The sequence below is a fragment of the Benincasa hispida genome, chromosome 10, assembly GCF_027475165.1.
Source record: "Benincasa hispida cultivar pf3 chromosome 10, pf3_genome.v1.1, whole genome shotgun sequence".
Taxonomy (NCBI): domain Eukaryota; kingdom Viridiplantae; phylum Streptophyta; class Magnoliopsida; order Cucurbitales; family Cucurbitaceae; genus Benincasa; species Benincasa hispida.
The window spans coordinates 27,001,979-27,015,762 of NC_143487.1; the positions used below are offsets into that span (position 1 = coordinate 27,001,979).

The window sequence follows — 13,784 nt, forward strand, 5'->3', positions numbered from 1 at the left end:
TTCTTTATCTCTATATTCACACATCATTTATCAAACACTTAGTAGAAATATTAAATGTTTCGATAGATTTCATTTACCATTCTCTGTTTATTTTCGTTCACCCATTAGTCACTTTCTCCATGATGTTTTCTTAATCTCTTGATGAGCAATATGAATCACCAAGAACTTAATATATATTAAAGTTATCAAATATGTTTAGCTAAAGCATGCTAGATGACATCTTCACCTATGAGAGCAGAAGTGAAGATGTCATTCTGATCTATCGAGAGAAGGTCAGAAGAGTGCGTTAACTAAAGCAAGTAGTATTTCCAGACATGGAAGCAACCTTGCGTTCATTACAGTAGACTTTGTTTCACCACAGACATGTGAGAAACACGGTCGATCACTGAAAGGTGTACGCCAAGAGAAGAGCGGAACAGTATTTGTACCTTCAATTCGATTAAGAACTTGCATTGTTTGTAATACTTATCTTTCTCTTTCTAATATGTTCATAAGACTTGTCGTCGCATTCCACGTCTTTGCACAACCTTCACAGCTAGCTCCTAGTATCTTGCACATAAACCTTGTATCTTGTAACATCTAGTTTAGGTTTATAGTACTTTCATGTTTTATCGCATCTTACTGCTTTCCTTTATTTTACTATAATTTACATACTGTACACACTTTTATAAAGAATTGAAAAACCCGGTCGCATATACCATGAACATACCGCAATAACCGGCACCACTTCCCCATGTTTGAGCTCGGATCACATCGAAAAACTTGCGGTGGAATTACACTTGGTTCTATCGTAAGGAAACTTGTGACAACGCAGGGTATATTACTTAGGCATCTCTAATTAATGCATAAATAGTAGTAGTATCGCATCATCATGAGCATTGAATATCATACATACAAATCACGTTACAAGTTTATGGCACCGTTGCTAGGGAACTGATCAGCGATTTATTGTTTGAGTGGTTTTTGGTATTGTGCAGGACAGATCTCTTTGTACTGACTGTTCAACGCGGAGAGCAGTCTAATGACTTAGGAGTACAGGGGGTGGTCTGGTAACTCTAAGTGGACCCAGAGATCAAGTATATTCTTCGCGCAGAGTTCATCAGGGTTGAATTAACTGGTAAAAAAGTATGGCTGAAGAGAATATGGCTCCTGCTGGAAACCTGAGGGGAGATTTGACAGTGCAAGATCCTATTTTTCTTGCCGCTGATCAGAACATCCCTATGAGGGAGTATACAGCACCAGATCTTTACAATTTTTCACCAGGAATTTCAAAACCAGTAGTTGAGGGGAATGCAAGCTTCGAGATAAAACCGATCATGCTGCAAATGATTTAGAATGTGGGACAATTCGGAGGATTACAAGAAGAAGACCCACACGCACATTTAACAAACTTCACAGACATATGTAGCGCATTCTCTCCGCCTGGTCTAACTCAAGAAAATCTTAAACTGTATCTATTCCCATACACATCGCGGGATGAAGCAAAGAAGTGGGCTCAAGCATTAGAGCCGGGAAAAATTCATGAATGGGGACAGTTGGTTGATAGGTTCATGAATAGATTCTTCCCTTCAACTGTCAACGTAAGAAGGCGAAGAGAAGTGTTGAATTTTGAGCAAAAGAGTTATAAAACCCTAAGCACCGCTTGGATGCGATTTCGGCAGTTAGTAAAGAATTGTCCGCATATTGGGATTCCTGATAGTATCTTGATGGAAACCTTTTACAATGGCCTAGACCCATTGACACGAGCAGTTGCCAACTCCTCTGCAGAGGGAGGATTAATGAATAAGTCATATACGGAAGCAAGGGGCATCTTGGATCGTATATCGTGACATTCTGATGAATGGATTGATAATGGGCTTGAGGTAAGATGTCTGGAACCAAAAAAAGTAGAGAGGGCCGATGTGCTAATAGACACAATGAGCACATTGATCAAGCAAATGACCACGATGACATCGCTCCTTTAGAGGGTGGCTAATCAGCAGAAAACTCTTTCCCAGGGAGCAATGCAAGTTAACGCGGTGACTCATATGACCGCTATGGATTGCATTCAATGGGGAGAAGTACATCCAGTAGACGTCTACCCATGGGACCAACAACCTGTATATGCTATTTATGATGAATCATGGGGCAACGACCACAACCATGATTGGGGGAATAACCAAATATTCGATTTGGATGAGAATCTCTGTCACGAAGGCTATAGTTTCTATCAATTTAGTTATCAAGAGGATTAAGGCAACCCTTCGGTCTTCACTACCCCGGACTGTAGTCCAAGTGATTTTCAGGGTACACAGCCATCCGATCAATTGTTTGCATATAACACCTTTTGCAGCACCTTGTCTCTGGAAAAGTCACTGAAGCATTACATTGAAAAGAGCGAGGCAATGAGACAGTCACAAGCTGAATCTCTCAAAGAATTAGAAGACCAAATAGATCAGCTTGCAAGAGAATTAAAGAAGAAAACTCTTGGTACATCACAAGGAAGTTCAGGAATATCGGGGGCAAAAGGTAAAGAACAATGTCATGTTGTGACATTACCGAGCGGCAGAACAACAGCTCCCATTGCACCGAAGGTACCAGATGCGGCATCAGCACCAGCTGAGTTAACTATTGATGATGACCAAGTACAAAATAATGAAAGCAACCCTAATTCAAAAACAAGATTATTTACGAAAGATGAGCTTCTCAAGACTTAAATTCTCAATCATCGCAACCTCCAACCAATAGCGCACAGCAAGCACAGGACCTCACTAAGTAGCAAAGTGAGCAGGAAACACGCTGGGATCCTCCACCCTTCCCGTCTAGGCTGAAAAAGAAAGACGATAGTAAGCAATTTCAGAGGTTCTTGAACGTTCTTCGACAGCTGCATATTAATATTCCCTTAATAGAAGCATTAGAGCAGATGTCGAGCTATGTGAAATTCCTCAAGGACATTCTAGCCAACAAGAGAAAGATCGAAGAAAATGAAACAGTTACACTAACATACAAGTGTAGCGCTTTGTTTCAAAATAATCTCCCTGCTAAAATGAAGGATCTTAGGACTTTTACATTACCCTGCACCATAGGAGGGAAGATAGTCGGGAACGCATTGTGTGATTTGGGGGCGAGCATAAATTTGATGCCCTTGTCAATCTTTAAGAATCTAGACATCGGCAAAGCCAGACCAACCACGATTACATTACAGTTAGCCGATAGATCAATAAAGCTTCCAGAGGGCAAGATAAAAGATGTTCTCGTGCAGGTAGACAAGTTTATCTTCCCGCGTAGATTTCGTTATATTAGATTATGAGGCAGATAGAGAAATCCCTATTCGAGGAATTAGTCCTTCATATTGCATGCACAAGATTCCTCTAGAGGAAGGAAAGAATGGATCAGTTGAAAGGCAGCGTCGCTTAAACCCTGCCATGAAGGAGGTTGTAAAGAAAGAAATATTGAAGTGGCTGGACGCCGGTGTCATCTACCCAATATCCGATAGCAGCTAGGTAAGCCCAGTGTAGTGTGTTCCAAAGAAAGGGGGGAGGATAGTCATCACCAATGACAAGAATGAATTGGTTCCCATAAGGACAACTACGAGGTGGAGAATCTGCATGGACTATCGCAAGCTAAATTTGGCCACTAAAAAGGACCACTTTCCACTCCCGTTCATTAACCAAATGTTGGACAGACTTGCGGGGAAAGAATTTTTCTGCTTTCTTGATGGCTATTCAGGGTATAACCAAATAGAAATTGTGCCAGAAGATCAGGACAAGACAACCTTCACGTGCCCATTTGGTACGTTCACATTCCGATGCATGCCATTTGGACTCTTTAATGCACCAGGCACTTTTCACGATGCATGATGGCAATATTTTTGGATTACTTGGAGGAATCAGTCGAAGTTTTCATGGATGATTTCTCAGTTTTCGGCAGTAACTATGACTCCTATTTGACCAACCTTAAAAAAGTCTTGAAGATATGCGTAGAAACGAATCTTGTACTGAATTGGGAAAAATGCCACTTCATGGTGGAGGAAGGAATAGTTCTGGGTCACAAAATCTCCAAGGCAGGATTGGAAGTTGATCAAGCAAAAATCGACGCAATTTCCAAATTACCCCCACCAGTGAATGTAAAGACACTAAGGAGCTTTCTCGGTCACGTAGGATTTTATAGAAGATTTATTTGTAATTTCTCTCAGATCACATGACTCCTTAGTGCACTTCTTGATGTTGACCACGAGTACAATTTTAATGATGCCTGCACTAAAGCATTTAACACATTAAAAGATGCACTTATCTCCGCTTCGATTTTGGTTGTGTCAGATTGGACGTAACCCTTTGCATTAATGTGTGATGCTAGTGGATATGCTGTGGGTGTAGTTTTGTGTCAACGCCAGGAAAAGGTTTTGCATCCCATTTATTATGCAATTAAAACATTGAACGATGCACATGAGAACTATACGACCACAGAGAAAGAAATGCTTGCAGTGGCATTTGTACTGGAGAAGTTTCGACAGTACTTGATCGGCACAAATGTGGTGGTGTATACAGATCACTCTGCGATTAAGTATCTAATGATGAAGAAGGATGCAAAACCATGATTGATACGGTGGGTGTTGCTTCTGCAAGAGTTTGACCTAGAAATTAAAGATATGAAGGGCACCGAGAACCAAGTCGTCGATCATTTGTCAAGACTAGAAAATTTCGAGGTTCAAGGGACAGAAAAAGATATTGCGGAAAGATTCCCCGATGAGCTGCTGATGACAGTAGGCGATAATGTTTCCTAGTATGCAGACATAGTAAACTTTATAGTTTGCAGTCAACTCCCGAATGATTATACCTAGCAGCAGAAGAAGAAGCTAAGACATGACGCAAAATTTTATTTCTGAGATGATCCATTCCTATATCAATAAGGACCTGATCATATAATACGTTGATGTGTCCCTGAGCATGAAGCCAAGAGCATTTTAGAACTCTGTCATGAGTCCCCATATGAGGACACTTTGGGGGGCAAAGGACTACAACAAAAGTCTTACAGTGCGGCTACTTTTGGTCAACTCTGTTCAAAGATGCCCATGCCCATGTTATGCAATGCGATAGGTGCCAAAGGACAAGGAATATGTCCAGAAGAAATGAAATGCCATTGACGTCAATCTTAGAAGTTGAATTATTTGATGTATGGGGAATTGACTTCATGGGTCCGTTTCCACTGTCTGAAGGTCATCAATATATCCTAGTTACAATTGATTATGTTTCAAAATGGATTAAGGCCATCGCATGTGCCAAGAACAACGCAGCCACTGTGGCGAAATTTTTGAAAAATAACATTTTTGCACGCTATGGAATGCCACGTGCCTTAATCAGCGATGAGGGCTCTCATTTCATCAACCGCATAATTGTTAACTTGCTGACTAAATTCAACGTCAGCCATCGAGTGGCAACTTCTTACCACCCACAGACTAATGGGCAAGCAGAGATTTCTAACAGAGAGATCAAAACTATCTTGGAGAAGGTAGTTAATACTGCCAGGAGGGATTGGACACCCAAGCTTGTTGAAGCATTATGGGCTTACAGGACTGCCTACAAAACACGAATCGACATGTCTCCGTACGCCCTGGGCTTCGGGAAAGCTTGTCATCTGCCGTTTGAGTTGGAACACAGAGAGATGTGGGCCTGCAAGAAGTTGAAGTTTGATTTAGCTAGTGCGGGGAAAGTCTGGAAGTTGCAATTGAATCAGCTAGTCGAATGGCGAAGGGATGCCTATGAAAATGCCAAGATATATAAGGAGAAAACGAAGATATGGCATGACGACCGCATCAATGACTAGACATTCACCTAAGGCCAACAGGTGTTGTTATTTAATGCATGTTTGCGACTGTTCCTAGGAAAGTTGAAGTCTCGCTGGTCGGGGCCATTTCGAATCAAGACAATCTTTCCTCACATAGCAGTGGAATTAACAACTTTAGACGGTTGATGCGCATTCAAAGTCAATGGTCAGCGGATCAAGCCCTATTATGGAGGCGACTTCGATCGCCACATGGATGCCACTGACTTGGGAAAGCAAGAATGGACCGCTTACAGGGAAAACGGTTGTGGTAACTCTAAGAACTTCTTTCAATCGATCTTCCTATCTATGTTTACTTGATTTCTTTACCACTTCCTTTTACAGTTTTCTTAATTCCGTAATTATTATGTAGTAGGATTAGTCTTTAATGTTTTGGCAATTTAATTTCGCATAGGTTCCCATAAACGACCGAACATTCACCGAAGGCCAGCAGGTACTATTATTCAACGCACGTCTGCGACTGTTCCCTAGGAAGCTAAAATCTCGATGGTCCGGGCCATTTCGGATCAAGACCATCTTTCCTCACGGCGCAGTGGAATGAACAACTTTGGATGGGAGCAGTGCATTCAAAGTCAGTGGTCAGTGGATCAAACCCTACTATGGGGGTGACTTCGATCGGTGCATGGACACCATTGATTTGGGCAAGCAGGATTAATATGCTTGCAGGGAAAGTGATCGCGGTAACCCTAAGAACTTCTTTCAGTCGGCTTTCCCATCTATGTTTATTTTCTTTCTTTATAGCTTTCTTTTATCGTTTGTTTCATTTGATGATCACTATTTAATAGGATTAGACCTTAATGTTCTAGAAGTTTCATATGTTTACATACGTTAAATGTAGTAGCATGGATGCATGACTTTGTGAAGGTTCGATAAATCGCCACAATACCTTTTTAACTTGCATTAGGAAGAGAGGAAAATAAACTGGTATCTAACAAGAGGATGGGTGTAGTAAACAGAAAGAAGAGGAGGTATGCATCTAATACACCCAAATACATTGCGGTGAGGGATGTGTTACACACATATGCATCCTTTGCTCGGTCTTAATTGAAATACACTATGTTGAGGTATCCTCCAGAAATTTATTTAGTTAAGGGATGCGCTGCAGGGATGGATGCATGTGCCCGTCCTCGGCAAAAATGTATCTGTGTTTATTGGAAGCATGACATGAATTGCGAATCATGCACCCTTTCGATTTAAATTGTAACTTCACCAAATTCTTTGACTCTTGTAACAGGCATGAGAAAATTTTGTATTGCGATCATTTGTAATATATTTGCATACTTTGTTAATAGTCAATACAACCAAAGTACATAATTCCCTCTACTCTTAGCCTGTGCCTCTTTGTTTATCTTCCTTTATTAATCTTTGCTATATTTGTACTCTTGTATTTTTATGATCTTCAATGCGTTGCTATGATGTATTATATATTACACTTAGAAACATTTCCCATACTTAGTAAATTCTGACTAACACTTCGTTAACTCTTAGTTTAGTAGTACATTACCTTTTATCTTTCAAAGTCCTGCTCAAACCTTTTTTTGAAATTTTCTTCTAAGTGTTTGTCTAGTCTATCCAAACAACCCAATGAGGACCTTGCTCATCTTTAAATTTGGGGGTGGGGAAGGTCTGAGTAGCTGAACTCAGAAGTATGTAGTATTTCAAAAAATGTGTCTACTTTCATTTGAAAACAAAAAAAAACAAAAAACAAAAAAAACAAAAAAAAAAAAAAAAAAAACAAAATTTTTATGCAAAACTCCAATGTTAGCGCAAAGGAAAATTTCAAAACTGTTCCCAACCTGATAAGAGTTTAGTTGTGAAAGAAGCCTGCTCATACTTGGATGTTCGTATGACAGCCATAGGAGCAAGCCAAAACGAAGGTGGGTTTCCAAGAACAATGTACTATAAGCCAAAAAGGGAAAAAGAAGGCAAGGGACAACTCCTCTGATTATCATGAGTTAAAGTTAGAACTAGCACACTACCGTAGTTGGATGTTCGCATGACACCCGTGGAGACAAGCCAAAACGAAGAGTGTAACCATGACCAACTTTCTCTAAGTGAATAAATGACGCAAAGTTTTGCTCACAGCATATAGTTACATCAAGTTGTTTTGATAAAGAAGGGATAAGCATCCTACTTTGAAAACTAGAAAAGTGTCTTTGAGCAGGATTTTGTTACATAGAAGAATAAAGTAGTGCTTGCTAAGAATTTGCAAGGATAGAAGGAAAGTTCGATGTCAGGGAATGTGCCTAAGTGTAACATTTGGAGCAACCAATCGTCGCAGAAATATAGGATAGGAATGGAGCATGATTGCCTTAGTAGAATACTTGAGAACAAGCATATATCTAAATTTGGGGGTGTGATAACTTGTAGAAATGCAAGTTATTTATACCATCTTATCTAGATATTGCGGCCAAAAGTTAGTAATTATGCACCAATTGTATGAAAATTAACTTAGTATGACAATAATTATAAATGTTTGCAATTACACCCACTAACGCCAAAAAGAAGGAGGACAAGCCAAACTTTACTCTGTTTTGCAGGAGACCAAGTCACCGCTTGCGCTCAAGGCTCATGAGAAACTAATCAACGCATCTCTATCACATTGCGCCCGTCCATCAACCTTGAAGAGACAATTACCGAAATAACGGTGCAATGCGAGAGTCGATCCAGAGCTATGCTATGACCGCATGCGGTAATAAAAACAAACACCGCATGCGAACCTATGATCTAAAGATGCAACCGAGCAACGCAAAAGTGGAGGATTGCGACACATGTACAACTAACGGTTGCACATAATAGATGGTCTGATTACATAACAGAAGGGATAATATCCCTCCATCTGGTGAATTACCATAACCATCAAGTGGGGGACCACATGACTGGAGTCAAAAGATCTACTCCTATAAATACCCCAGCAAATTCAGAGAAAATCATGCTATTTGGTACTGGGCTAAGTGCTGTAAGATTTTAGAGAGAAAAAGGCTAAGCTGAGTGCTAAAAAAGAAGAAATCCAGGAAGAGAAAGAGATAAGGCTGAGAGGTAAATCTCAGATCCAACGAGATAAGGCTGAGAGGTAAATCTCAGATCCGACCAGCTGTATACCTGATTGAAGCTTTATGTAGAGACCCCTGCTACCTGTGGAACAAGCCTGAGAGGAAGCTCTTCCTGCCATCAAAATCATACTATCTGGCAAGTAGATCTCCATTGAATCTGTGCCAAGACATTGGCACTTGATTGTATCTGTTCTATCTCTCTTTCACTGTATTCCATGTTTTCTTTATCTCTATATTCACACATCATTTATCAAACACTTAGTAGAAATATTAAATGTTTCGATAGATTTCATTTACCATTCTCTATCTATTTTCGTTCACCCATTAGTCACTTTCTCCATGATGTTTTCTTAATCTCTTGATGAGAAATATGAATCACTAAGAACTTAATATATATTAAAGTTATCAAATACGTTTAGCTAAAGCATGCTAAACGACATCTTCACTTGTGAGAGCAGAAGTGAAGATGTCATTCTGATCTATCGAGAGAAGGTCAGAAGAGTGCGTTAACTAAAGAAAGTAGTACTTCTAGACATGGAAGCAACCTTGCGTTCATTACGTTAGACTTTGTTTCACTACAGACATGTTGGAAACGCAGCCGATCACTGAAAGGTGTACGCCAAGAGAAGAGCGGAACAATATTTGTACCTTCAATTCGATTAAGAACTTGCGTTGTTTGTAATACTTATCTTTCTCTTTCTAATCTGTTTACAAGAATTGTCGTCGCATTCCACGTCTTTGCACAACCTTCATAGCTAGCCTTAAGCCTAGTATCTTGCACATAAACCCTGTATCTTGTAACATCTAGTTTAGGTTTATTGTATTTTCATGTTTTATCGCATCTTACTGCTTTCCTTTATTTTACTGTAATTTACATACTGTACACACTTTTATAAAGAATTGAAAAACCCGGTCGCATATACCATGAACATACCGCAATAACCGGCACCACTTCCCCGTGTTTGAGCTCGGATCACATCGAAAAACTTGCGGTGGAATTACACTTGGTTCCATCGTAAGGAAACTTATGACAATGTAGGGATACTACTTGAGCATCTCTAATTAACGCATAAATAGTAGTAGTATCGTATCATCATGAGCATTGAATATCATACATACAAATCACATTACATTTACAAACTACAAGTTTCAGGACATACAACTCAACACCAAATGGAGCAATCGCAGTAAAAGTGACATAGAGCCGAGCATGGATCACACGGTGTGAACTCTTAGGGACATGAGAGCTAAAAATAATATATTGTATATATTATTAATCTCTCACTGAAGTGTTCTAATTATTTAGGAATCTCTTGTACTTAGGTATATTTCAGCTAAAAAACACCCAAAGTCTATGTGGTTTATCCAAGTATAACGTTTATATTTGGATTTAATCTACAATGTTTAAGTGATAAAACCATTTTATTACCTCAAACTGCTCACGCATGTTCATAAAATCGGTTAACAACACTCAGTAATTCAGCTAAAATCCCCAGGTAAGAGGTGTTATGTAAACCGTCAACTTAAGTACCTCCAGCCTTAGACAAGATTATAGACCGATTGAGTTTGTAACCGTGTTTTATTAGATAACGACCTATTTTAAGTATTAAAACAAGTTGTTATTAAAACAAGTTGTTATTAAACCTAAGTGAGCATGCATCTTATATTTGTTATAGATTTTAAATGTCTAATTCATTTTATAACTCTTATAAATTATAGACATACTATGACATTCACATAAGCATTCCATACTTTAATATAAAAATTATCTTAAACCTATGAAACCCTAATCATGCATATTATATATATTATAACCAATTTATAACATAATTAATGCATGAAACTGTTAGGAATGTCTTAGAACTCGCAGTTCGTGTTAAACATTCTATTTTATCAATAATAATGACTTGTTGATTTTGCATCTTATTATGAAAATCCAATAAACATATCCTTGGCTATAGTTTAATTGATGTAACTTTATGTAATGACAAAAACAGGATCAAGTTGACAGTATATAGCCTAAATGGTCTAATCAGTATATGGATGAAATTGGGTATCTCATCCTGGTAACATTATTAGATGCAGCCAACTCTGTAGTTGTTAAAAGAAGTTGTAAGTTGCGACAAACAATATGATCCACAAATCATTCATGTTGAGACATGAGAGTAGAAGCATCCAAAGAAATTTTGCATATAGACTGGACCACAAAAATAGTTACTTTTCTTTATAACGACCATTTACTGTTAAAACTAACTATTTCATTTAATATGTAACCTAGGTTAACTCGATCTTAAACCTGAGCTAGCTATGAACTTCTGTTTGTTTGGGATTATCCTTTGATCTGCAAACAATGAGAGTAGTCCAACAACACTGCTAAAAAAGCTTACCATTTTGGGGATAAGACAGGATGAACAACTGGGAACATAGCCTTGCAAGATGGAATTCACTCCTACCCTATTCAAGGTTAGCAGATAGGTTGTTCTCTTAAATACTGATTCCAGGTCTTGAACAATCGGGCCCCCACCTTCTCATGATAGAGAAAGGATTTGATTCATAAAGATTATGAATAAGAATTGTTCATTAGAGGATCAGTAGGAACTTAAGGAACAAGATATATTCACAGGGGTAAAACAGTATTTTTGACCTAGCTGTGATTACGAACAACCTGTAAAGGATCGACTTACTGATTATGGTTATTAAGTGGACATAATATATCTACGGTGAGAGGAGTTCAACTATGGGCTATAGTGGAGTGTCCCTTTAATTAACGAACGGGGGTTATATCGGACTAATGAGTTCAGCCGATTAATCTTGAATCGTTGGAGCTCATGATCTATAGGTCCGCGAGGTCTCTCTACTAGCTCGTAAATGGATAAGCTTTAGAGTAGCTTGAGAAATTAATTTGAAATGTTCAAATTAAATGGAACAAGAAAATATATATTTAAATATGATTTAAATATATGAAGATGATTATTGTGCAAAAATTAATTTAATATTTGATATTAAATTAATTATTATTTTTTAACTTAATTTATGAAATTAATTATAGAAAATCATTTTTCAAATTTTATTAATCAAAATAGTTTTGAAATCTGTAATTTTAAAAAAGAAAAATGAAAATTGGTTTTTGCATGTTGCACAAAATGGAGAATGCAGATTTTCCATTATCTTCATCTTCATGCTCACACAAAAGCCATTAACTTCTCTTCATTAATTCTCCAAGCATGAGCTACAAGCTGTGCACTTCACTTCTTTGCATGTTCATCTACAATATATTAAAGGAGTTTGAGTCATTTGAGAAGAAGAAAATGTAGAAATTTTGAGAGAAAATCTATGTGAGAAGAAAGTGTTTTTCTTATCCAGCTGTTGTGTGTTCATTGTTTTTCACCTTTTCAAGCTGTCCTTGAGTCCCAAAACTCTGTCTAAACCTCCAAGAGGATAGTAGGGAAGACTTTTAGGTGGTTCACAGTGATTTTTGGTGAAGACTGCTGCTATACACTCGGTTTCTTGGAGAGTTCATCAATGGTATGATCTTAAACCCTCTTTTAGAAAAGCATGCTTTAGTTTCTACCAAAATTAGTGAATTTGAATGCTTATAGATTCTTGATACTTCGGCTATATGTTATTTAACTCTTACATAAACATGTTTTGCTATGGTGGGATTTTAAATCTACATGACATATAATATGCACATAGATGTTTAATTTAAATATAATATACATCACATACATAAAATATTCAAACAACGCTTATATGGACTAACTTTGGCATCTTAAGCAAGAAAAAATTAATTTATTACAAAAAAGAAAATAAAAAATAGCTTGAAGAAGCCTTTGAACCGCTCGAACCGACCTGAATTGGACTCGAACCACCCGAACCGACCATCCCTTGCTCCGAAAGAGGCTGAACTGGTCCAAATTTTGGTTGAACCTGACTCCATGCCACCAAATCGATCAAACCAAACTGCTCCCATGAACCAATTCACGTGTGCACGCATTCTAGGCTGGGATGAGTAGCGTTGCAATGCATCAGCTTCGTGAAGAACAAAGTTGCAACATTGTCTGGCAGTGGTTTCAGCTCCGAAAATTCCAGCTGATCTTACTTGCTATCTTCAATTATAGCCTATTTTCAACTCTATTGCCTCTAATAAAATTACAGACTCTTAATCATACATTAAGGCTCATCAATCAAGAGCCAATTACAAATTTAACAACCAAATCAAAGAGAAATCCAATGCCAAAGTTGAATTAAAACCATATCAGTCAACCAAACATGCAATGCTAGAATTTCATCCACCAAACTCAAATTAACTTTAATTGAGTGCTTAAATCATGCTCTAATACCAATTGATAGAGTAATGAGGCATAAAATGAAAGCTAACAGAATCATTAAGCACTCTAATTACACTTAATTTAAGTCCAACGCATGTTGAAAACAGTTTTAAAATAGAAAGAGGGTTCCATCATGTATATCCTTGAAGATTCACTTAATCTTTGCTATATCCACGAAATTGAATCTCCAAATCTCCAGTAGACCACCAGGATGATCTTCTCTACTATTCTCAGACTTAAATTGATTCATGAAAACTCATAATTGAGAGGGATTAAGTTGGCTTTTGAGAGCTTGAGAGTAAAAATGGTTTTTGCAGAAATTTCACAAATTTCAGACTGCATGTCCCCAATATTCTAAAATATGGAGTATTTATTAAGTTGATTCATGCAAGCACTCACTCAATCAGGTAATACACACTTCAATTAGCACTTAAATGGTGAGCAAGGTGATAAAATGTGGATTAATCCACTCAATATCTCATTTTTGGGATAAATCCACTAATATTTCCATTTTCAATTTAAATTAATTTAATTTAAGAATAAATTAAATCTTAATTCAATTTCTGTAAATTAAATTTAA

The 13,784-nt window shown here is 37.8% G+C and overlaps 1 protein-coding gene across 1 annotated transcript; it reads left to right on the plus strand.

The window, feature by feature from the left end:
* The first annotated feature begins 4,627 nt into the window (after positions 1–4,627).
* On the plus strand, positions 4,628–5,802 carry LOC150033230 (uncharacterized). Its single transcript, XM_090306329.1, has 2 exons — positions 4,628–4,753; positions 5,488–5,802. Exons 1-2 carry the CDS (start codon positions 4,628–4,630, stop codon positions 5,800–5,802), a joined length of 441 nt encoding a protein of 146 aa, XP_090162455.1.
* The last annotated feature ends 7,982 nt before the right edge of the window (positions 5,803–13,784 follow it).